Here is a 27,898-nt window from a genome sequence, read left to right on the forward strand (position 1 = left end):
GTCAATGGAAGACAGGAACGAATTCAGTGCTATTTCTTTTGAAGATAAAATTGCATAATTTTCAAGAGCCATTTTAACTTGGTTATAAATATCTGAGAGTAAAACGTTTTTCGCAAAATGAAGGCTGTTAAAATATGGGAATCTTTAAGACTTCGATCTTAACATAAAAGTGTTCAATGTTTTCTTGAAATGGATGCTGTAAATTATAAATAATGGAAAAGGAACAGGAACACAACGAATATTGTCCTTTGGAATATACGTATAACACAACAGGTAGGCGGTAATTGCATCGAAATTAGATATTGCACGAATTTTTAAGACTTAGATCTTAACATAAGGGGGTTCAATGTTTTCTTGAAATGGATGCTGTAAATTATAAATGTTCAATACAATTAATTGTATATTTATATAGACGGTCAAGTCAACAATTCTTCACACCTGTGGCGGATCCGTGGTCTAGTGGTAACACACTTGACTATCAATCCAGGAGTCGCAGGTTCGATTCCCCGTCGCATCACTAAAAATACTAATCATCTTCCGGGAGGGACGTTAAATGGAGGTCCCGGGTGACAGTGCTATGCACTGGTGCACGTTAAAGAACAGGGTAGCTCTAACCAGGGTTACATTCTGTCTGTGCACTATGCTCCAAAAACCTAAAATGACTAACAATCTTAACGGAGCACTCGCCGAATGGGCAAGGCCCGAGCGCGAGTATAAATAAGTTTACACACCCATGCTTCACACCAGAATAAGCCGCTTCAAAGATGACAGGATCGAGACATATAAATATTAGCTTAACAGCTTCCTTCGCAATTCTGTCTATTTGTTTAGGTTAAATGCATATTGTTCACTTTTATGCTTTACTACTATAACTGCCAAAGCTATATTTATTATGCTTAAAATGTGTGTATTTAAACATAAAAGGTGACCATTCAATTGTTTTTATTTACTTACAAAAGGGAAACGCCCAAACGTTTAGACATTAATCTTTTCAAAAATAATGCGTTTATGCTTTGCATAATAGTTTTTTTTTATTATTTTTTGAAAATTGTTTATTGTTTGATCAAAATCAATAAGAATCCGATTCTGTACCAAACCGACCTTTATCAGGGTTTATAATTTGCTGTCATTTATCGAAATGCAATACAAATCGCAAAAACGATAGTTTGTATTCATTTTAGTGATATAAACCAGTAATGTATACAATACAAATGTAATTACTACTGCGTTTTGATCCGAGTATCATATTCGACTCTCCTGGATGTTTTCAGATGTTAATTTCCCTCGGCTAGCGCCTCATAAAATCAAACTGAATACGAAAAGTCCACTCGAGTCGTATACAACCTCCTGGATCAAAACGCAGTACTATTCGCCATTTTATATCACTATTGTAGAACATTTTAAAATATAAGTGGTCAAATGTCGACTTAAAAAAGGCACTTTACTTTGCGGAAGTTACGGAAACTTTCCACACTACGGGAAAATTATATGTAGGGTCGGAGAAGTAAATAGGGTCGGTTGGGTTAGTGTAAACAACATAAATATGCTGAAATGACTTGTAAATGATTTATTTAGTCAAATTTCGAAAATATTGCTTTCGTTTAAATTGGGAACAAAATGGATGTCACAATGACAAAACATCCACAAATGTTCAAACGAGCGCTTTGGTTAATAATTATTGAAAAATCTAAAACTAGTTGCTCTAGTTTGCCTTATAGCGGTATTTAGACGCGATTTAAAATGGAATAATTTTAAGCTTTGGATCCTCTCAATTCTATTTAAATGAGCTGCTGCCAGATACATTTTGGTCTTTGTTCATAAAAGCAGATTCAATAATTCAATTTCAACTTTTTTTGTTAATCTGTTTCCAACATAAAATCGGTGAGCGAGTCCCTTTATTTCCTCATTAGCAAAGTTAAGAGCAATGCAATGTTGAAAACACAGAGTTTAACTGTTGCAGTTGGTAAAAAACGGTTAACGAGGCAAATGTATTAACTAAACCAAATTACTTGAGCTAAAATTAAAATAAAATCTTATAAAATTCTCAAATTTCAAAGTACATTAATTTTTATGTAGGCGATTAATGAATGAGAAATGTCGATGTTTTCCTGGATTAGACACATTCGTTCCATTAGCCCTTCTCAAGGACGTCAATAACTAACACTAACTGTTCTTGAATCCAATTATTCCTTGGGGTGATACGATGTGACAGAGCCGGTTGCTTTGTTTTGTCAACCAAATGTTTCGTCTTTTTTCAGTATTGCCCTGCGTCTGGGATGACACACATCCTCGCTGATTTTTACATTCTCATGAAAGCTATTTCGACCGATCTTTAATTCACTTCCTGACGGTGATAGTTTTCTGAGTCGAGATTGAAGCAATTTTGATAAGTGTCATTCCTCTGACAATGATGTGAAATATGGCGTTAAATGGTTAAAACGACTTACAGTTTAGAGCTTAAAAGTTGTGTAGCAAAACTAAGGTTGGACGTACAATAGGAACAATGACGGAGGAATACGATAAGGAAAGCGACTGTAAGACGATGGTATTTTCTTCGGTCGAGGTTGTGAATTATTCTTTATTCAATGATAGTTATGCAGGTATGTCTGTTTTTGGTATTGATTTGTTAGTTTCATATACAGTCCAAACTCGCTGAGTCCAAATGGTTGGTACCTCGGGAAATACTTATAGATAACGAACATCTGATATAACTGAAATACAAAACATATCTGACTAAATCCAAAATATTCGAAAAAAAATTGATATCACCGAAACATTGAGTAAACAGAGTTCGAATGAGGGATTTTTGACTGTATAGAATAATGCTTTAAAACGGATAGTAACGGAACAGCCTATCAATCAGACTTATACAATCTATGAGCTTGTATGGAGGTAAAATGGTCGCGGTGTAACAGACAATAAACGAGATGTCTACCAATTTAAACGTGTTGGTTGAATGAATAATATTATTAGAAAATATTTAGTAAGGAAATTTGAATCATATTCGTTTTAAATTTCTCACAAATCTTGGTTAATCATGTTTTTGTAACTACTTTACATTTGAAAGGTCACCTTCCAAGCTTTGCTTAAGTTTTCTTATATGTAATCATATAGTTTTACAAATATTCCTTGCTCCATATTTTGTAGATGAAAAATACTGATTAAACTCTTTTATCACACCAAACCGGAACATCTTGGAAAGTAACCTTGTTTGTTTTTTAGTAAATCCTCCAAAATACTATTTCAATGATTGAGATTATCTCTGCGGTTCAAATTAATTTAAGATAGTGAAGAACTGTTAATCTAATGTATACATACGCTCTCGAACTCACGCAAACATATTGAAAAATGACTTTAACTTGGGTAAATCTGGGTTACTGGTCAGGTGCTGTGCCAATGATACGCCCATTTAGAGAATTGTTATTATTCAAAAAATCTAAAAAAATGCTCAAGATTGACAACATAATATATTTTTTTCTATTTTCTATTAAACTGATCAAAGCATATTGCTCTGTACAAATGAGTATTTTACGAGAAATATTTTGCATCTTGTCGAGTGGTAAAAATCGATAATCCCCCTCTGGAAGTAATGTGGCGCATCCTGGTGCAATTTCAATATTGCTAATAAATTGCTCAATTTTCCTATGTTGAAGCTTCATATAAAAAAACGATCAAAATGGAACTGTTAAATAAGGGTTTTACAGGGTGTTCTAAAAATTATAATTGGCGAAAAATACCCCTAACTAATCAAGTCTATAAAATGGAAAATGACTATGTAATTACTAGTAATTAGTGTAATATAGAAACCGTGGTTCTCTTCAGGTCGATGTAAACCAAAGAAAAACATTATAAATTTTTGAACAGCTGATATGGTGATGTACATAAGCTTCGAGCCACTTCATTCCCAGAAAGGGGCATTATGTATATGGGAGAATCATTATAAAGTACCCTATAATATTTTTGTTTGATACAGATATGTTTGAACACATCAAAGTCTCTATTACAATATAAAAACGACACAATCCGATTTATTGATATGTTAGTCAGCGCGGCAAAAAAGGAAAGGGTAAATTAAATACCGTCTTGGTTTTATTTTTATTTTTAGTGCTACTTAAAAATCAAGTTCATTTTCCTTCATTGCATCCTCGGTACCAAGTCTACTCAATTAATGGACAAATTGACCTGCAAAGCCTAGTACTCATAAATGATTTAAAATATAAAATCCAAGCGTAAGGTTGGACCCCTGACACACACCTCAGTCAATACGATCATGGCTAGAAGAAACGGTTGAATAGGAATATGCATCCATAATGAAGTCTCGCTACCCTTTTTTTCCCATAAAGTATCTTCTGTAGAGTATAGGACTACTGGGTTCCCAAAAACATTGTACATAATAAAAAGTCAGGACAACTCCCTGTCATTATATCACAAATTCTTTATTAAGGTAACCAGAAAGTTATCATATGTATCTTCAGAGTTTGATTGGGTTGTGGAAAATATACATCGAATACAGAAAATGGTAATGAACATTCGAAGAGATTCACTGCACAAAGCTTGTAACTTAACACATTCTAATTGATATTGACATTAATTAATGATGGGCTTTATAATTTTTTTGTTATATATCAGATTCATTTTAATGTTATTTGTTTTATAACTTTGATCTGAAAATGCATTTTACTTACATTAGCACTTAGACGGCTTGGATTTGAATGAATACTTATATATATTTGCGCGTAGCTGTCTAGAGGCGAGTACGCGGCTGAATCCACATGACTCTGACAAAAGAAATCAATCAAAGTTGCAGTATGCGTACTTGACTACATGATACTAAAACTGTCCATTTTCCAGGACTAAATAAAGCATCTCAGAATGCACAGAAAGCACCATTGTTTTCAAAAAAATCCGAGGGGGTATGCCCCGAACCCCCTAGCACTGTTGTGAATCCACATGTATAGAGGGCTAGCTACGCCCCTGATATATCATACAGTCGGAAACCGTTGGCTCGATACCCCAGGGACCGGCCAAAGTACTTCCAGTCTTTGTGAATATCGAGCCAAGCGGGAATTCTTACATAAAAGAAGTAAAAAGAATCAGTCCTCAACATCGAACCAAGATCGAACCAACGCGGAAATCGAGCCAAGCGATATCGAGCCAACGGTTTTCGACTGTATATACTTATATAACAGGTATTTCCATATTTGTTCACCTACGCTGACTGATTTATGTTGTGTAAGATAAATAATTTTGAAGAGTAAACACTAAATCTTACAAAGTATTTGAAAGAAAATTTAACAGAACGAGAAATCGTAAATGAATTAAATCTTAATACAGGGGCTATTTTAGGATGTATTTTTTGTGCTTCGGAAAAACACAATTAACCGAATTAAAAAAACGTGATATATCAATTTTCAGAATTCATAGAAGTGAACATCTAGTTCCTACTAATTACGGTTGAACGGAAGCTGAATTTATTTTAGAATACCCTTTTTGCCCTAAATTGTTTCTCAAATCTTACTTTAAAATACAACAAGCGATTTCTATGCTTGCAAGTAAATATAATTCGTGATGAAATTTTTATTATATGCAAGAAAATATAATTTATTAATGATATCAAGGCCCCAGTTTCTGGAAGATTCTCAATTTCCTACACAACTGAGTACACTGTTAAAGGGTTACAATCACAGTAACACTTGTTTGATGCATTTTTAAACGTTTAAATGTTTAATTATTTACTCATTTGACTTTAATAACCAAAACAAACTAAGTTTTATCATTTTTGTACAGTTTAAAAATATTACCGATAATAAATGAGGTTTTCAGTTAATAGCTACATGACCACAAAAATTCCCCCGTTCCATAAAAAGTCAATATATCGCTACTATATTTTTTTTTTCTGTTAAAATATAATAAAAAAAAACATGTTTTGCATCAAGTGTAAACCTATTTACACTTTAATTCAGTGTATTATGTTAATAGTAATGAAATACTGTCTGGTTCTTTCATTATATTATTTCATCTCTTAGTATTTGATGTAAATTGTGAGCCATAACTCCCTTTATACGATCATAAAACATGATAAAAAACGAGACACTTGGGCGAGGATTATTTATAAGTGTGTGCCAAAGTTGAAAACATTATAATAAATCACGAAATTATTTGATTATTTAACCTGTTGTATGATGCATACAAAAAGCGTCCCTGACAAACTCCTCTCCTCGACATACGTCTTCTGGTAACACACTTAACTCTGGGGACTACTATGAGTCTGTTACAGAGATAATGATGTGAAATTAAAACAGGGGAGCCTTAAACTTGCATTTATTGGTAAGTTGTCTTAAGAAATTGAATACATGTTAGGAAAGGTAATAAATTGTGAAACATTGTAAGCTTTATGTACGAGTCCTCGTCATTATTGGAGTTTATGAGATTCATTTCGTTTGCAAAGTGGCGTAACTGCTCTCAGAAGACCATGCCATCAGATAAACCAAGATACTAGCTAAATCTCTTTTCTATGATCAACGCCGGCGGAATAAGTATTGTATGCTCGTTTTATCCATAAGTTAAATGCGGTCGAATTTAGAATCAGAACTATTGTGATGGTTTTTGTATTAACAAAATATGGAATAATTGAAATGTTATTGCATAACATTTCATACATAACATTACATAATATTTATTGTAGTACAAGGCCTCCGACCCAAAATACAAATATCAAACAGTTATATATAATAACAGTGACAAATTTATGTATGTAGTATAAGGCAAAATACTTTTCAATATTGTTTGCAACTGATATAACATTATGCTTATTGTAAGCTGATAGTAATAATTATGTAAATCAATTAACCCTGTGTCAAATAGGTCATTATCCTAATGATATGAGTCTTTATTATGATTGGGAGGGGAAGATTTAGCCCTACTGCTCGTTGAAACTCAATGGTGATGCATATCAGTGTTTGTATTTTCCTTCTTTTTGCATCATAAACTCAGGCAGATGTTTTTGCTTCATGGTTTGCCCCTCTTGCGTTGGGTTCGATTCCGGTAATCTTCACTTTCACGAGACAAAAAATACATTAGCATTTTAAAATCGTCATCATTAATGGAGTTGTTTAAGGAATGGAGTGCTACAATTTTATAGGCTATAATAATGCTTTACAAAGAGCAATATATGCTAGTTAACATCAATATATCTTACAACGGATAATTCAACAACAGGAATTAAAAAAAAAATGGTCATTTTGCCAAGTATTACAAATTACACATTAAAACACTACAATCAATTTATAGTGTTGTTATTATCTTTATTAAACGCACAACTTTTACTAATGTACCAGCATACATCTGAGGTTGTTTTTTATGGAAAATTGCCGAGTTTGATTTCGTTGATTTTAAAACGGTGTATACATACCAAATGCACGTAATGACATCGTGTGTATGCTTTGTTTGTTTCAGCAAAACCACTGTAGGGCTGAGCTATATACCATTTGCATTTACATTCCATTAGCATTATAAATAACAGTTTCTATAGTTTCCCGCACAGTTCATTACTAAAGTAAGAGATGCAGTTAATGATAATGGTCAGTGATATTCTTACTGCGTTTTTAGTAAAAAGAAACTTGACGCTTTGCATTCATATCTCCAACAAAAACATGTTTTGGAGGGTATATAGAGGTGAGTGAGCTCGTCGCTTGGTTGGTCGTTTTTTCAGACGATAACTCATGAAAAAGTCGACGGATATAAATAGTGTTTGGTTCACAAGTTTGATAGCATAAACGTTCAAATTTGTTGCTGATTACCAATGTTGATGCAGTTATGGCCCCTTTTCAACTTAGAATTGCCAAAAAATGGTACCGGGACAATAACACGTGCACGGGTTGACGAATATAAATAATTTTGGTGCATATCTTTAAAACCATAATATACAATTCAAGTTCGACTTTATTTACAAACTACACATTTGTTACGGAGTAAGCGCCCCGGAAATATAGAGTCCGGACAATAACTCATGAACGGATTTAAATAATTTTGGTATACATGTTTTATACATTATTTTTTTTATTGAGTCAATGCCGATAAAAGTTTCGCTTGTACTGACGAGTTTCTGTTTAAATTATACTAAATATTGAAATATATATATAAATAACACTTTCGCCTGGCACTGAAAAATTTCTGTGAACGTGACACTTAAATACGAAGCAGATGGAAAAATGATTGCTTGCGTGACCAAAAATCTGTGTAAGTGACACTAAATATAGAAACAGATAGAATGCCTCGCTTGCATTCACGTTTTTATGAACCAACATTATGCATTTAATTGAAATATCTGGTATATGTTAAGAAGATGTATGCAATTTAAGATTTTATGGTCAAATACAAACTATGAGACGCTATTACATACTTTGAATACGAAGGGAACAGGCAATTCGCATAAAGATTAGTGCAACTAGTGCCAGTTGAAATAACATACTAGATAATTGACGACAGGGGAAAATGAATAAAATTTATTTCAAAATAAAATTTAATTATCTTATACAGTTAAGACTGATGTATTCAACCAATCGAACGGTTTAAGAATAGCTTTCTTAGTATTTAAATGAATATATATATATGATACCACTCCTTACCGTTAGGCCTACATTTGTTGTTGTTTGTAAATGTTTACAAAAAGACATTTTTACGACAAGGATTATGCTCTTAAGGTAACATTTATGGGTTTCTTATAAAATCAGATTCCTAAGCAACTAAAACTAGAATATGATACGATTAAATCAACACAATATTTTCAATGATCCCTGATAGGTGACTTTTTGAAATGATAATTTTTAGAACGGTTCACTTTCAATGAAAACCAAATGGACACTACTAATACTTGGCAAGATATTTGGGTATACATTTTGTAAAGTAGTTTCCACTTCATCATTTGCATATATAATCACATTCTGATATATTGATACATTTAATGACCGCGGACGGTAAGAATGAGATGGTAAGTTTAAATACCTTCTTGAGTTTTCTTTTTATTGATACCTAAAGGGGCACGGAAAAGGGTGATGCATAACACACATTTAGTAGTCGAAAATGCAAAACTAAACCCTGTTTAGAAGCAATTCAAGAGCCAAAACGAGAATGAACTAGAGACAAAAACATATAAACAAGACATACACACACAAATATAAACACCACAAAAAGACAGCACACGCATAAAAAATAGCTTTACCGATAAATAAAGGGATTACCGCATAAGAACGGTCAGTGAAATATGGGTCGAAATCAGAAAGTCTCGCTCCCATTATAGCAGACAAGTACGAGGTCGATGTTAAAGTAATCCTCTTTCTAGAAGGATTGAACTATGGGAACTTTACGTCGAGACATACATAAATACTTCAAAAATAAGAATTCAGCGACATCTGCTTATTTCAGTAGACGAAAATGGTAACTTAACATTTCTTATGTCATTTACAAATGCTGAGTTGTCTGGTCATTGATATTTTTGAGTGATTCCTTTTATAACTATGATCTAAAACGACACTTGCACCAAGAATACTAAAAGGGTTTGAAAAATAAGTATAGCTTCACTAAACCACTCTGTCTGTCTACGATCGCCTACGCCGACATGCCGTAAGCCAAATGATTTCGTATAAACAAAAACAGCATTAAAGCTTAGGAAACGCATTCAGAGTGAGAACAACCTTCAACGGATAACTACCTTAAAGATGCTACATTTAAGGAAAGTAGTTTTAATGCCATTTAGAAATATAAAAATCAGAATACAAAAAAATGGTAAACTAATTTTCAGAATTCAGCAAAGTAGAAGTCTATTCCTAATAAGGTTAAACAAGGAAGTTCATTGATGTTTCTAAAACTGTCGATTTATTTCAGGATAATTGAACATATCCCAACTTAAAACCACACAAGGCAAACTATAAATGCTTAAGTTAAGACAGTATTTAACTTTATAGGTTTTTAACTTTATTCAGGATTTGAAACGGTATTATATGCCCGTTTTTTTAAGAAAATAGTATTGGAGACATATAACATTAGAATATAATATTCTAGGCAGTATCAAAAACTGATTCATTTATTGGAAATACTCTGTTTACCAAAATGTAATAACATTTAAATTTCGAAACTGTTTATGTAGAAATCAGTTCTATAACAAATAAACGTTAGCAAGGAACAACTTTTAAGGTTTTTTTTTTAAGTTCAAGTTTTAAAAGTTTACCTTTGGTATTCCTAATGTAGTTAACCTTCGTTCTTATGTTTTGTTCTGAGCATACCTGAGCAAACGTCTTTGAAGCAATGCCTTCAAACCTCATACACAAAATAAATCTTATTGAGGAGAAGGCATATGCATGAGACTTCCTCTGCCTTTGAACCGAACAAAACTTAAGATTATTTTGCACTTATTTAAACAGGGTATATGGTGGTCTCTGTCCGGTTTTTGTGTAATTTGAGCTTCAAACTTGTCTTCCAATTTTTTGTGTCTGCTGTTTGATATCGCAAATGATACGAATGATTTTTTAAAAATCACTTTTAAATTATACAAATTTTACCAAAATGATCATGCGTCAAATCTGTCTTGTCAAAATACTATGATTCGTGCCCGATCTGAACTTCGGCCTTGAAGCTACTGGCGATTCATGAGTTAACATCTATAACCAGTCATTTATTGTACGAACTATGTTTTTAATATGTTGCGTATACTCATTTCTTATGATATTTCAAAGAAGCGCTTTTGTTTATCCAACCCGCTGAATGTTATACCGTTCTCTTCGCCCCCGGTAAACAATCTAGTCATAACGATTTCTCTGGAGGCTAATTTGCCCCTGTTACATAGTAATGTTACGTCAGAACAATTATCATGTGACATAGACACCAAGGGAGCCTTAAACGAGTATTTATTTCTGAGATTGCCTTAAGTAACTTAGTAAACGTAAGGAAAAAAATCATTGTCTAACCTAGTTAGCTGTAAGGCAATTTCACATCGTTATTAGTATTTATTGGATAGTTATTTCGCAAAGTGGCTGAACTGTTCCTAGAAGACCACGCCATCAGATATACCACGTCTGTAGCTCAATCTGTTTTCCTGTATGTAAAGTTATAATTGTTGTTGTAAAGAAGCTTTGTGCTGTGAGAAATAATTATGGTGTGTGCCGACATGTGTTCAAAAGGATTTTTTTTTCTGCCGATTCTATTGACGGAATGAAGCTGTCAATAAAGTTTTGGATTGCTTGTCTATGGAAATGCTTGTCAAATAATGGAAGTACCTGTCAATGGAAATATCTGTCGATGGAAAAGCCTGTTCACGGAAATGGGCATTGCTTGTTAATAACTTAAAAAGCTGTCATTGGCAATGCATTTCAATAAAAATGCCTACGCGGTGTGCAGAAATACAAAATTATACTGATGGTTTGGCCTTTGTCTTAGCAACACCACTACAAAATACTAGGCTATACATTGCTTTCATGCATATTCCATTAGCATTTTGCCTTCAGACACTACTGTGACATTTCACTAAAAGAAGCTCTAAAATCGAATTACTACGGTAAGAGAAATAGTTCGTGAACAATGATCTAGCATATTCTCCCTTCCTCCGTAGTCAAAAGAAAATCGATGTGCCGATTTACAATTTTTGTTTGTCAACAAAGGACTCCATTAACTATCCAATTCCGCAATAAGAAATTTTCTGCCTTGAATTCGACGGATGAAGTCAAAAGAGGTGTAAATGACACTAAATAAAGAACAAAAAGGAAAGCTTCTCGCTTTCACTCACGAAATACTGTTCCAACAGTGTTCAGTGTCTTGACATACCTCCTCCTGGCAGAAGTATGTTCGGTCTCGTTACGTAGACGTTTGAGCTTTAAAATGTTATTGCATGAGTAACAATAATGCAAAGAAAACTAAATGGAAATTAAGCATAAAAGCCAAATTAAAAATAATGTGATCTTGTTTAATGTCTTAACAATGCGATTTAGTTGGATTTAGAATGGGACTTCGCGAGCAACATGCATAAAGGTTACTGTTTCCAAAAGATATGCGTTACCAATATCAGTTGAAATAAACGCAGGGAAAAGATGTCGGGGGAATACGAAAAGGAAAGTGATTGTGAAAATAAGTTATTTTCTATGGTTGAGACTGTTAAAATTAGCCAAACGAACGATTCAGGAACAGGTTTGTTAAGTTATTATTAAGCTTAGTGAGAATATATTTTGATACGATTCATTTATAATAGTTTTCTGTTTTTAGTGGTTAATATTAACAATAAGCTAAAAAAACATATATATTGTGACACTGATTTTGCTCACAAAATAACTTTCCTTAGCAACTGTAACTAGAAAACGATTCGGTCATATCTACTAAACTGATAAATATATATTTGAATGATCTTTTTGTTGAGATTTTTAAATGTATTTGTTTTTGTTCAGCGTGTAGATGAAGCCGATTCATATCCATATTATTGTCATGGCGCACCCGCGAAAACCTTGACACATTTTCACAAGCTATATGTGGATAAAAGAATCATCATATCAACAGTTTGAATGACGTAGTTAATATTTCTCAGTTGTGAAAATCTATTTTAAAGCTATTAAATAGCTTTTTGGTCAGTTTACGCAAATACTTAGTTATTTAGTCGTTCACTCGTTGAGATGGCGTCTTTTAAATTCATTATAGAACTTCACATATACTTCATCTATGTAGAACAAGTTATGATTGGTAGTCACCCAGGACTTCTCTGGGTAAGATAAACGAAGTAAATGGTTCATGCTTGTTCATTGCTGAAAGTATTTTTTTATATTTAATTTTATCGTCGAAAGCATAATTACAAACATAACATATTCGGTACAAACAATTGTCAGTAAATTAAATTGACGAGTTTATTCATTTATCAATGAATAATGGAATAGAGCTCTACCCGACTGTAGTCCATGCTCAAATACTGGCTATTTCCAATCCTATATAATGCAAACAGTCAAGAACAGATCTGAAGTACTTATTTGTGATAGTTGATATTTATCTAAGGATGTTATCGAACAGGTTCACTCGAATTGTGACATTTGATTGAGATGAAAAATGATAGACCATTTTTCTCTATTAGATGATGTTAGATCATTTCCAATATGGCTTCGGTCTTGTGTTGTGTATCAGGACGCAGGAGAGCGGAAAGAGATATTCGCATCCGTACTAGGCTACTGTATGATACGGATTAATAAAACACTGTGTTAAACGCAAATAATTGTTTCTGTCCTCATCTTTTTAGTGAAAAATTATGTTGTGAAATGTTACTAAATATAGCAGCATAATTACGTTTAATCAAATTTATAGCAGTTCGTTTATCTGCGATGGTTCACAATTACCACATTTTTTCTTCTTGGTAAATTAAATCACGAATATTTTTTGACATTTTTTAATATCGAGATAAGACATAACCATTCGTATTTGTTTGAATGAATTTGTATGGATATAGATACATTGAACGAAAACAAATAGGAAAAAGAGGTTGTTAATTATAATTTGGGTTATCAAACAATACTAAACCCGTCCTGTAAGGGACACTTAAAGAATAATTTCATCAAAAAAGTAGCCAATATATTGTCAATGCTTTTGTTTATAAACTTTTACATTTTGTATCTGAGTGTCGGTGGAAACGTGTGCTTTAAAATCCGGTGAAGTTAAAGGTTATGCTTTTAAGTGATACGACATAATAGCTGATAAAGGAAAACCCATCCTAATGGGCGGTAATTTGTTTCCCTTTAAAACAGGAGTTTCTATTGGAATATATTGTTTCGTTTGCAGCCAGACGATCACATAAATGATACATTTATATGTCAAGTACATCGAATACATCATGATACTTATGTTCAAAGACGGTGTTAAAAAACCCGAATACACTTAGAAAGACACAGTTGACACGTGTAACTGTTGATACGTATAACACCTGTCACATGTTACTGTTGACATGTGTTAATTGCGACATGAGGTATATTATTGCACTGAATGTTTGTCCACGCAAGAAGATGAAACTTTTGGATGCAATCCTTGTTCTAATGTTTACTAGAGTCTTATTCCATTGCAACAATACTATGTCGAAGGGTGCAAAGCCTAAAATGATTTTTACATGTAAAGTTAAAAAAAACAAGATGGAACTGCGACATCGTATTCGATATTGATTTGGTCTATACAGCCCTGCAGCGGGTTACTATCAGCATGATTGGCTTTCTGGCACCGTCGTTCACATACGTCTCTATTATATTATCTATATCTTTTCAGATGGCCTCTACTGCAATGCGACATGGGACACGATATTGTGTTGGCCTGCGGCCCGGGCGGGAGTCACAATTCGCCTTCCATGTCCACCACTCCCGGGCCTCGATCCGGATAGTAAGTCGCGTGCTGTGTTAGATGTGATTTACAATTTGTTCGAAAGTGCTTACAGACACACAGCAATAAATCTTTGAATTAAAAAGAATATCTGTTATAACTATCCATTAATACGTTGGCATCACCTATACATCTATTTTACTATTAAACTTTAAATACGAAGTCCAATCGTGTACGTCAAAATATATATATTTGGCAAGTATAAAGTTATCATCATCTTAAAAAAAATCTTCAACGTACTGCTGTAAAATATTAAAAGAACATATATGGTAACACCAGCCTTTTCAGCTGAAAACAAAACAGTGTGGCGGTGCCCAAAGTGTATTGGAGGTATTATTTTCGTTCAATGATTGAATATAAATCGCTATACATGTGTCTTGCTACAAACCAAATTTCACACAAAGTTGCAACAGCTTATGGAGCCCCACAGAATTATGGCAACTACATCTATCCACGTCTCTTGGCATGCGCAATACTTCCAAATGATGAAACAGTTATACTAATTTAAATCATAATAAACATTTCATTCTGATTTAACGTATTAAATAAACGGCGATTTTGGAATAAAATGCCATTCCATTGGCAAAAACTAATTTTGAACACTAATACAGGTGAACGTAGATGTAACTGATTCGAAAGGATCCTTTGAAATGATAATAATAGTACCACTTTTCCAGAGTTTGGTTATCGGACATGCGGGCCGGAGGGACGATGGGAGGGCAAGTTCCCGGGTGACTACAGCTTGCCCCGGGGATACACGAACTACACAAACTGTTACACGCCTGAAACACTCGACCTCTACAAAAAGTTTTTTCTCAACAAATCACCCGCTCAAAAACAGGTATGTGTGCCCGTTGAATCTTACCTCCTAAATATGAGGGCTCATGATATTAACTAAAGTTTGGAGTCTATATTTGAGACATTAGTGTGCACTACAAACATCTGTTGAGTTTGGTGTTTGTTAAATTTTTAAAGGTTACGAACAATAATTGTTTCAGCTTTTTTAAAATTCCGGGTTTATGTTTAAACTTTTTGCTACTGAGCATGTTTCTGTAGCTTTTTGCATATATATTGCATACAGCATTTCGCACCAGCTGTATAAAAAAACGACATATTATCATTTTCAAATTGATGAAAGTATTCTCCGTAACCAAAATGTGTTTTTAATGAACAATAAGTATCTAATTTAGTCATATTGATCCGCGACAATCTTAGATAGACTGGTCTTGGAGTAAAACTTTTAACATCGAAAAGTTTTCGGCATTTACATCAAAGTTATCAATAAGAAAATTTAATCCTAAATTATTAATTGTAGATTTTATCTTAGTCGCGCGGCAAAGGCCATTTATTTTATTACAATGATCGAGATTATCATTGGAAAGCAATTTTTTTCATAATCTTTAACCTGCATGTGATTGCCTTTGCCTTCCAAATGATGGATAATGGAATTTCTCCGAATTCACCATTACAGCATTGTTAGGGTTTGTTTTTGACAAGAAGTAAATGCTTTAAAAATCGATTTTGCAGTTTATCACCTGCTTTAAAATTATAAACTCCTCAAACGTCTGACCCGTAGACATGAATAGGCACAATCATAATATTGAACAACGATAATTTGGTTTTAATAACTAATTTTACTCGATCGAACAAAGACAGGAGACTATTATAAACCCTAGGCGCTTGATCATGGAACATCTTTACAGCACCACACATAATGCCTGAGTACATGAATACCGTAGTACGAAACAATATCTACAGGTTCCGATAATCGCATTATTTATATGGATATGGAACAAATCGCTTCTAGTCTGTTTCTTTTTCTTTTCAAATATACAAACTTGTTAACATATATTTTCACACCCCATTGGATAGAATAATGATACATGGAGTTAATCTGTGCTTGCAGACTGCATCAGTGTTTAAAAGCGAAATACCATCAGCAAATTCAATCACATATATGGAAGTTCATGGTCTTTATTACAGAGTGAGTTGAAATCAATATTTAAAAAATAATATTAAAAAGGTAAGATTATGGCAACTCCTGTTTCAGACCGACTCTAACAGCAAACCTTTGAAAATATATATTATATCTAGCTTTCTTTATACAGGATAAGATGTTGCAATATATACACTGAATCATAATGATCATTTTACAGCTGATACCTGATTTAATGAATTTAACCCATAATGCATCTCTATTCACTGTGTCAAAAGCTCTTTGTAATCCTCGAATGCGCACAACAAATTGAAACATTCGTCAAGAACTGTTTGACTAAAGTAATGCCCAGTAATTTGCTGGGTTAGACATTACCTAAAGACATTTATTCTAAGTATTATATAAATTTCAGGGAGACGGTATATGAGGATTATTATTCAATTTTAAATTATATTCTGAATACTCATTCAACTCAGTTGAAAGCTTCCTCTATAGTAGATACTGTAGGAATTATGTTACATGGATCTTGAGAACTGTTTCCATTTCAAATTTAAGACAATTTAGGGCCTTCATTACTCTTCCTGTGAACGGAAATCTTTTAATAAGCTCATCTTTCTGTTAGAATTTCTCGTTATTTAAGACTCCTCTTATGACCGTGTCTGAAAGGTAAATCATAAAGCAGACTTATTAACCGAGATTCGTATTAAATTCCTGGAAATGTGTGTAATATGGATTTGAATAAGTCCCTTACACACCATATATTATTGACGTTTGCGGTCCGTTGTTTTTTATCAGCGGCCAAAGCAACACAACTCTTAAATATGCCGTAGAGTTTAATCCTGTGATGCAATCCATAAGTCTAAAACAAAATCATTAATGTATGGGCTCATTCTTTTGATTCTAATCCCATCATTCATCGGTTTATTTATCTTAATGATTCTGGTCTGTCTGTGGTGTTTGTATTTGTGTATGTGGTGTTTATGCATCTGGTTCTTTGTCGTTTGACCTCTTGTCTTTGCCTTAAAACAGGGTTTGCTTTTGAACGTTCGACTTCTCGGCTTGTCCCTATGGTTTTCATTGTATTATTTCAAATATATAGCAATCCGTCTTATACAGACGCTGAAGGGCGTTCTTGATGCTACAAGGACTATGTATATATATATCTATAAATTCAATAGGACCTTTTATCTTTTTTCAGATGATTAAGGATGTTCTATAAGGACTTTTATGCTGTGGTATAATCCACACATATAAAACATTACCATAACGAATTGTTTTTTTAACAAAAGACTCTTCTTCATTTTCAGATGATGAAAGACGTTTTAAATGCTACAAGGACGATGGAAGTCGTCGGATTATGGCTGTCTCTTGTTTCATCCCTTATTTCATTATTCATATTTTGCTACTTTAGGTAAGTGTGCAAACATGCAGATCGTTATGACAGTTTTTACTTTCACCTATATTCATGATGCTACTACATTCAACTATGTATTAAACATACATCATAACAGACTAGTAATTTATTTTATTTAACCTCACGTGACCATACCTCTATAAAATACCTATAGTGATAATTAGTTGTCCCGTTATGTCTACCCTCGCGTGAAGTCCAAAAAAAGATTTCTTGCTTTCCTAAGCGCGTGAGGGCAATTGACTTTTTTAAAGTGTTAGTAGACGCTAAGCGTTTCGCAGTCTTAACGAGTGATAACAATATTTGTGCGATGTACAAATATATATAAGATGCCATGATGGGTCATTGTACATAATGTTAACGCCTCGGTTGACATTATCTTTCTCGGGTTAAACTTACATTCCATCAACCTCCATGGGATCTGATATTTATATAATAGCGATACATGAAATAATTCAGATTTCTATCGCGAATGATGAATATCATTTCTATTAGAATTGTCTATTACAAAATGAGGTTTTTTGATGAATGATTATCATAATGATACACTGTATGTGTTAATGATTGATGATTTATTAGATATTGTTAAATTTAAGTACATCACATAAACCATTAAGTTCTTAAGGTTTTGAGTACAAACATGTACCCAATTAATAAAAGTAACCAGCAGACACGTTCTTGAATATTTTCGATGCTCACCTGTTCTTCAATATTAAAATTTGAATGTTACCATTCCAAATTATTACTTTTGATCCAGAACTTTAGTTAAAAGGCATTTGCCGTTAGAATCATCGCACATTATTGAGACACCTACATCTCTATTTCAGGAGCCTAAGATGTCATCGAACTCGGATACATCGAAATCTTTTTCTGTCCATCATTGTTCAGGTCTTCATACGTCTCATCGTGTACGTGGACCAGTTCGTAGCTCGCATGCAGGGAGGCGAGATTGGCGGCACATCTAGTGGCTCGAGTGGAGCGATTTATGACACGGTATGGTCGTTAACTAATTATTGTGCAAACCTTCAGGAAAATAATATATACATTATACATTCTATTGTTTAGTCGGGTGTTGAAAGGGTTTTAATTTTGATACTGCATTTATTGATGACTGTTGGAATGTTCACTCGTTTAGTATCGTTTGGTAATCAGGGTTACTATTTGAATGGGATTTCTGACCTTTTCTCTGTAGTTTTCATTACATCATTGACTTTACAAGTCCTATCGATGAACTGCAGTTATATGGAAGAATTTGGTCATTCCGAAACATCTCGCACCCAGGATGTTATTACTCGCCACAAACTCTTTTCTACGTGTAACTAGTAGCTTTGTCGATAGGTAAAGACTAAGGCAGACGCCTTTTCGTACCTTTATATAAAATGGCGGGCATTGGTTGTGTTCGACTGTTTTGTACGACTATAAAATACATATATAAAGCTTTAATGAAGCTGTTAGAAAAATGTATTGTTCCAAATCAAGTCGGTAATAAGGCAAGATTCTGTTATATTTTGTAGACCACATCGTGCCTGTCTTCATTGTTACCATTTTGAAACTGCAATACTGAAGCTGATACTCTACTCCCCGAGTGAATACAATACCGACTCCACTACGTGTATGTCGATGGAGAGCATGTAAAGTTTTATCACTATTTCAGCCGGTGCTCTGTGAGATCCTATACTCACTAGTAGAATACACGAAGACTGTCTCTTTCATGTGGATGTTGATTGAAGGCATGTATCTCCACAACCAGATAGCTGTCTCAGTCTTCTCCAAGAAACCAAACTACGTCGTCTTTTATGCAATGGGTTGGGGTATGTGTCACGTTTCGTTTCACTTCTTTCTGTCATGTATTCATTGTTGACCTATATTAGCTATACAGCAACATATGTTTAAATTTAAGTTGATAGCTATAAATTTTGCGTTTGCCCATTGCCACTAAACCGGGTTTATGTTTAAACTTTTTGCTACTGAGCATGTTTCTGTAGCTTTTAGCATAAATATAGTTATTCGAAGATACAGTGGAATTTAATGCAATTTGCTGTGTTTAGTGATGCAGTTTCTTTAACTTCGTTTGTCGTACCTTAAGTTCGTACATTCAGTACGCAGGTATACATTGTTCATTTCCATAAACTACTAAACATATAAAACGTGTATTAAAAGAGTATTAAAGCCAGGTTACATTGCATTATATATAAAAGTATTCATGCAAATGTAAAGACGTAATTTGTGGTTTCATAACTATTACAATCATACATATAAACTACTAAACATATAAAACGTGTATTAAAAGAGTATTAAAGCCAGGTTACATTGCATTATATATAAAAGTATTCAACATTCAAAGCAAAACTTCATTTAGGAATAATGTTAATACATTGTTGTTATAAACAATCAGTTTTTTATATATGCATATACCATTCAAGACGTGGTTTCTTTTTGGGATATTCATTGCTCTGGTTGTTACAAATGATCTATAAAAGTTCAACTCATTACAAAAATGATATTTGATGAAAGAAATTTGTTGTGGTATTGCAATATATCTGCCTTGCTATGTAAACTGATTGTTATTATCAGTTGTCAGTACCTAAAGACTGATTGTAATAGTTATGAAACCACAAATTACGTCTTTACAATATGTGGACTGTCGACGTATATTTTGCCCGCCAATCCAAAATAAGAAGCTTATTAGCCAGACGTTAATAGTTAATAGACATTTTTTTCCATATCATATCTCGCTAAGATGCTCAGTTTGTTTTACAAATCGACATATACGCCGTAGATCCCCGAGAGTATATGTAATTTACTTGCATCTAATGATGTAAGCATCTAATGATGCAATTAGACAGCAAACTCCATACGCCTCTAATTGCGCACGCAACATTGCGTGCTCTGGTAAAGGGGTTTGTAAGTATCGTAGATGGCAGGTCCTAATATACGTATTAGTAATGATTTTTCATGCCACGAGATAATATGTTACTTGTTAATATATTAGATAATTATATTTCATGTAAGTATTTGGATATTTGCATCGTATTTTGGTTATTTTTTTCCAAAAAACGAAGAACACTGAACTTACATTCTTCACGCATCATATCAACACACGTTTTTTTTAACACCCACTGTTTATTGTAAAATTAAATATATACACATTCCTCAACAACAATTTGTTAGGAAAAATAAAACAAAAGTATGTTAATTATTTTAGACGACATTTTGATTATATTTTTCAGGCCTTCCAATCCCAGTAACGGTGGCATGGTGTATAACGCTGGCGTTCACTTATAAAAGAAAGTAAGTGTACGACTTGTTTCATTTTCGACTATTTTTGCTGTTTTGATGTTGTGTTTTCTGTCTTTAGCCATTTAGGAATCCTTTTCACAAATAAGCAATTTCTCTGATCATGATCTGACTCTATGTTAAATTCTAAAACCTGGTGACCCCACATGATGTTGGTATCATTGGAAAGAGTAATGCCTGCTGATCATTTATATGTAAAATAGATAACCCTAACCCTTCGATACGTCAAGAGCATTTTGGTCTTGATGTCAACTGAAATAAGACATGTCTTTACCTGTTTTAAAGTTATTCAAAGTCAGAAAAACTTTTTTATATTATTTTGTTTCATTTTTACATTATATTTCCCAGCAAGTAAGACTTTTACCAAATCATGCGGCCACCAGGTATTCGAAGTTCTCATATTATAATATTTAGGTTTTTGACAGCTTTGATTGTAGTACTTTCTGCATTAGCAGTATCAGGTGGAACGCTGTTTGGAATCAGTTATTGGCATGCTTGGTTGCTAAAATGTACATATACATGTTTATATGCAAAAAATAATATAATTATCAGATTATTGAATAATAAAATGATGTTTTATACGTCATATAAAACTAATGACCCTTTAAGCTTAATACGAGGAAAGTGTTAAGCAGTGTGGTCTTAATATAGGGTATTTTCATTTAACTGATCCAGCCATTATTAAGTGGGTTGAAACAGAACACGCATGGTCATTACTAGTATTTAGACAAAATAACATCAATCTGTTGGACCACATAATTTCAGTCAGTCATAACACTTATAGTAAGAGGATAACAATATATTTGCATGACAGTCCGAATTACGTAGTCGGTTACAATCGACAGAAATCTTTCGTTACATATATTTTTGCCAGATATATAATAAATGTTTTTTCTCTTTCTTGTTTACAGATGCTGGTATGCGTATTATTTTCTCCCTACAATTTGGATTATAGAAGTTCCGAGGATACTAATTATAGCGGTGGGTGTAAAAGGCGCCAAGCAATTTTACTTCCTTATCCTGTCTTAATATATTTCTTAAAAACTCTTCTCCTAGAGGAAGGTTGACACCCTCCTGTCGGCGTATACATTAAGAATGCCATCATCTATTTTTGTAGCGTGTAATTTTATAACATTTATTCTAGTTATCAAACATGCATTGCTGTTATGTATATTCAGTATTTACCAAATATCATATTTGTGTTGAGCAACGATGATATGATGATATCATCAGAAACCTATCTTTATCACGAGGAACCCCAATGTTCAGTATCAATGTGAGCTTTAGATTATGAATTGATGATCGATGGACACACGATTAATCAATCTTGGCAACACTAATCATATCATCTTTGGCATTTAAAGTTTTAATTAAATTGCCTTGTCTATCAGTGTATGAATAATTATGTAATTTCCTATTTGCAGATCAACCTACTGTTTCTATTGAACATCATACGAGTCCTGGTTTTAAAACTGCAAAACAGCCACACAAACGAGGCTCAATATATAAAAGTCAGGTAATGCATCTGCTTTCTTTATTCTCAACGATGATGATTCTACTGACTTGCCCATTTATAAACTAATACCTTTTTATATGCAAGTATGCACTGTTATAGTTCAAAAATACCAAATATGCAATTTCATCAAGGCTACTTCGGTGTGAATCAGTTAGTATTCATAAAGAAACGTATTTTAAGTGGAGTATTACTATTTTTTGCGTTGATCTGAAAGAACATTATCAATAGGTATACACCTATAACATGAAAATCAGCAAGATAGTTGTATATTTGATATATCGATTTAAATTTTATTAAAAAGTAAATGGAATATTATCTTTGTCGAAAGTGTGGATATTAATACTAAGTTGTAGTTTGAAAAATGATGCGTTGTGAATAAGGCACTGCAGTCCTGTCTGTTTAAATGCATTCAAATTGTCTCTTTTCGTCAGGAAAGTGATATAAGCCAAATTGTTCCATCTACCAATACATGGGATCATTTTTTCTTCAGGAAAGCGATCAAAGCCGCCTTGTTCCTTCTACCATTACTGGGTATTACAAATTTCCTCGTAATGATCGAGCCTGACAAGGAACCGGTGAAGTTCGCTATCTGGTCATTCACATCACATTTCCTCACTACTTTCCAAGGGTTCATCATCTCACTTCTTTACTGCTTCTTGAACGGCGAGGTGAGATAGAAGGTCTACCTTAACTTAAATTTTCACTTGAAATTTCGCAGTGTATTTTTTGATTGATTGTTTGGTCCTTCGGGATTATTGAATATGTTTTATTGACTATTAAAATAGCATACGGCGAAATCTTGTGCTATGGTACAATTTAAATTATTACATGATTCGATATATAAATACAGATCTGATATGTTTTGCTCCTTTACATGGATATCAATTTGTCTTCGATTGAACCATTCTCCGGTCAACAGTTCACCTCTCTCGCTCTATAGCGTTATGGGAATATTTTCTTTTGTAAACAGCATAAAAACATTTTATATTGTTTTTCATATTTTGTTCAAATAAATTGAACAACGTATAAAACAGGTTATTCCTTTTTGTTGAGATTAACTCTTAATCAAGTATTATAAAACAGTGGTTTCATGATATTTTGGTAATGGGCAAAACTCTTGTCCCTTTGTGTTTGGGTTGACATTCTGAAATGTTCGGATTACATACCCTTGACCTCGGAACATGAACATTTTTAATCATGTAACTGCTATTCTCAGTTTTGGATTGTGTTTGAGCTTCATTACGCTCGAAAGTGAAGACCGGTGAGAGCTGATATGAATCAAGCTCGAATCTGTTCATGTGTAAATATTGGTCTTGGTGTCAAGACACTATATCCCTAGTGGGACTCGAACACATGCTATTATATGAGAAGCACACCTATACCACTTTACCTCAATACTCTTATTTGAGCATCCCCTTTTTGTAACAGTGTAAAGCTTGTACTTCATAAAAATGGTTGCAATCCTTTTAATTGCTAAATAGGCCTTCTGAAGTCACCTACTCTGGACATGAACAACTGTTTGGAAGCTTGGTCTGATGTAAAATATGCATGCCGCAGCCAGTTAACTTAACTGATGTTCGTGCCTGTACTCCTACAATTTATTTATTATGTCTTACTACAAGGTTCAAGAAACATTCAGACGTCACTTTTGCATGACGGCACCCAGCTCAAATTTGGAAAACTCACGAACGTCCGTCCGTGTGTATCCCCCGCCGAGAATTAACACTGCATTGTTAGCACAGGCGACAGACTCTGTAAGGGATCAGTGTTGAGTCATATGTGCCGCTGTAGATTTGTGTTCGTATGTGGTATTCTGTGAGGTATGTGGTTGCGTGTGCTTTATGTTGCTTACATTGAGGGATTCTATTGTCTGACGTCCTAAACGTCCGCGGTTGTATACTTTCACGTTTGGTTATCCAATCAGAAGACATAAACTATTCAATTCATATATTTTTAGTTCAAATACGAAATTACTTGGACATGACCATTTCCCGAATACGATCTATTTCGTAACTATGTCACAAAAATAAAAATCTAAAGTTATAAAGGACACATAAGAACACGAATCGTCATTACAATATCATCCCTGCGAAGTACACTGATCACAAACCTGTCAGAATTACATAACGTATGTTCATTCGCTTCAGTGATTATCCGTTTGTGTGCTACTATGGCATGCCATGTTTAACTTGTTTCCATTTGTCTGTGTTTCGTAGGTTCAAATCACGCTGAAAAAGCGCTGGGATCGATTTAGGCAGCGTCGAATGGTGCATAATTCTAGCTTTAGGCGCCTGAGCAGATCATTTTCTGTATTTACCTCCCTTACCGAGGTACCTCATTCAGCCAATCAGGTACTGTTTTGTTAGCAGAATAGCCAATCAAATATTGTTTTGTTAACCTTTTAAACACTTGGGTTTTGTTAATTTGTTTTTAATTCAATTAACCACAGTTTTGATTAGTATTAAACTTGTCGGTGTTGCTTTTTTATATTAACTTAAGTTGTGCATTGTTTTATGTTTTGATTTTCACTGAGGTACCTCTGAATACAGCTTATATTTGCATGTGTGGTGCATTTTTGATGTTGTAAAATAAGTGTCTTTCATATTTGTAGACCTAGGCTTTCGTTGGTAAATCATATCAGTGGCATTGTTAAAATTTAAATTAATATTAAAGCAAAAGTTAACATTTTGACCCACAATGATTTGGTATGCTATTTTGATAGCACATTTTACCATATCATTAGCATTGATATTACTAATAAATATTCTAAATACTCTCGTGATGTAAGAAATAGTGCATTCATATCAAATAATGTTATATTTCAGAATCGTGCACAAAGCACAACGTCTAATGCTTCTTCGTTAAATGGTCATGGTGTACCATTGTTAAGAGACATCATGGCGAGGCAAGAATCCGGAGTGTAACCTCAATGGTGAAAGACAATAGTATAACGCTGTCAGACAAATAGAACATTTCGTTTCGAAGAAATGGAAAGGCCAAAATTGATATGATTACTTTCATGTTAGTTGTTGTCAAATGGAACAAAATTGAGAAGGCGCTTTCAAAACATATGTGGATTGTCTTCATACGAGTATTCAATGCCACTATGTTATGGATCTAAATGTTCAACATTTTAGGAGATGGTATCGTGTTAAAGCATAATAGTTTTTACTAGAAAGCCAAGAACTCTTTAAAATAGTAGATATGTATGTGTATTTGAAACTTGTCTCAAAATGCAATGTACAAGCAATGTAAAATTGCATTTTGCTTCTTGATGAACATTGGTAAACAGATTCAATTTAGATTTGAAACGTTTTAAAGGTGTTTTAAATGGCTAGACCGACAATTCTGCTCCGTATTGGCCGAAAATTGGATTTTTTAAAAGGCACAATTCGGAAGACAAATACAGTTATGGGATATGTGTAAGCACAGACGTGAGACATGAGAATCGTATCTTATGGATCATATTGGGTTGATTGAAGTGAATAAATAGTTGTGAAGGAACATAGGGCATTTATTGGAGTAGTGGATTAAGTTTCCATGGAACATGGAAGATATCACATGAGCGGTCGGTCATTCAATACTGAACTGATTAAATTGATCAAAACTAGCCTTGGCGACTGCTTTAATTTATTAGATAAGTTCTTATTGAGTGCCCGCGAATGTAGTATTCTATTTACATGATGAAAACTTAATTTATCATTTACATGTTATACATAAATTTAAATTACGTGTTTATATTTGTTCAAACTTCAGACACATATGTAGTTAACTGAACAATATATATAGGTGACTAAGGGTACCGGTAAGGGATAATTACCTTTGCGCAATTAATTCAGTTACGGCACAATACTAACTCAGAGCCCACGGTCATCTGTTCATTATTATCGAAATAAATTATATAACGTAAAGATTATAGTGGTGTTTTGCTGTGGCTGCAATTAATATTCTATGAGGACTATCAATACACTCTTGGTTGCTCATATCCATATGAACATCCACGTCGTACTACTAGCATGTCATATTCACACCTTACCCTTCATTACGTTTGTTCTAAATTATTATAAAAGGCCGATTCGTTGGGTGGTATTTAATTGTTGTCTATATCTGAGAACGATGAAGCTAATCGGATTGGATGACATATATTGCGGACGTATGCAGTAAATGACGTTAATAGTGTATGTACATAAGATTGGCTTAAGTTGCTTATTGAATACAACCCATGATATCAAGAAAAAAGCAATTTTGCTACAAATTAAGAATGTGCTGTATTGATGAAATGTATATGTTGTGTTTTAATTATCAATTAACTCGATTCAAAATATATATCCCGTCAACATGACGGAACACCTTTATATTGTATACGTTTATTCTTGGTTGTGTTAAGTTTTGTATGCACAGGGCGAGTGTTTGTATAACATTTGTTTTAGTCAAATAAATAGGGCATTATAAAGTTTACATTATATAGACATCTGGAATTTAAACAGCTTACTGTGTTTACTGTGTGCGATTGTTCAATGTGACCAGTGACAAGTTATTTTTGATGAACATGTATAAACAATTATATTTTGTTAAGGAAACTGACCACCCATAAATAGATAGTTTTTTGATAGCTCCATGAACCTTATAAATTGAATATGACCAAATACAGTTTTGTTGACGTTTGAAACGTATTTACCTACTTTTAACTGGTAAGTAAATAAACAAAAGAAAGAGCATCATACATAAAGTTATAATCTAAACATCAACTCAGTTCGAACGTAAATGAAACATTGTGAATTCTTTGAATGCCAAAAACCAACAAGAATTTATTTGTTATATTATTTTTATCAAATTAGTTACAATTCGTGTTCTGCACGCAACCTTTTTATTAAAACCAATATAATATTGGGTAAATGGGCGTCTAAAAATTGATATATTCGTGGCTGGGATACTTTGAAAGTGAAAACGGCTATTGTGTCGTTTTTTTTAGTTTATCAATCTTTTTTTATTCTTTAAATGTCTTTCATTTGCTAATGATTCATTTGTTGATGAATAAATTCACACAAAAAGTGTTGCTTAATTGCTTATATATTAGTTACTATACATATACATATATATGGGGGTTGTTCAAGAAGTTCGTAGACTTCCTTCATGATTTTTAAATTATATGACCTTTTTGTACATGTAGTACAGCCATGACCCCATGATATTCAATACTGTTATCGAACTATACTAAGAGATTTAAGCTTAAACGGTTTAAAGAATCTTGAGCCGTGAACCTCGTGCCTTAACAAGAATGTTTATCTTCTTAGCTTTTCTCTGTTCATGCTATCATATACATCAGGGGCCATATTCATAAAGCAACCAAGTAAAG

The 27,898-nt window shown here is 33.5% G+C and overlaps 1 protein-coding gene across 1 annotated transcript; it reads left to right on the forward strand.

Annotated features, from left to right (window-relative positions):
• Positions 1–117: 117 nt before the first annotated feature.
• LOC128238096 (PDF receptor-like) lies at positions 118–27,462 on the forward strand. The gene is made up of 12 exons (XM_052953673.1): positions 118–273; positions 14,272–14,382; positions 15,060–15,223; positions 17,626–17,729; positions 18,557–18,722; positions 19,384–19,540; positions 20,960–21,020; positions 21,938–22,007; positions 22,451–22,542; positions 23,033–23,210; positions 24,759–24,893; positions 25,368–27,462. The coding sequence occupies exons 1-12, from the start codon at positions 213–215 to the stop codon at positions 25,464–25,466; spliced, it is 1,398 nt and encodes a 465-aa protein (XP_052809633.1). The 5' UTR covers positions 118–212; the 3' UTR covers positions 25,467–27,462.
• The last annotated feature ends 436 nt before the right edge of the window (positions 27,463–27,898 follow it).

The sequence above is a fragment of the Mya arenaria genome, chromosome 1 (genome assembly GCF_026914265.1).
Source record: "Mya arenaria isolate MELC-2E11 chromosome 1, ASM2691426v1".
NCBI lineage: Eukaryota > Metazoa > Mollusca > Bivalvia > Myida > Myidae > Mya > Mya arenaria.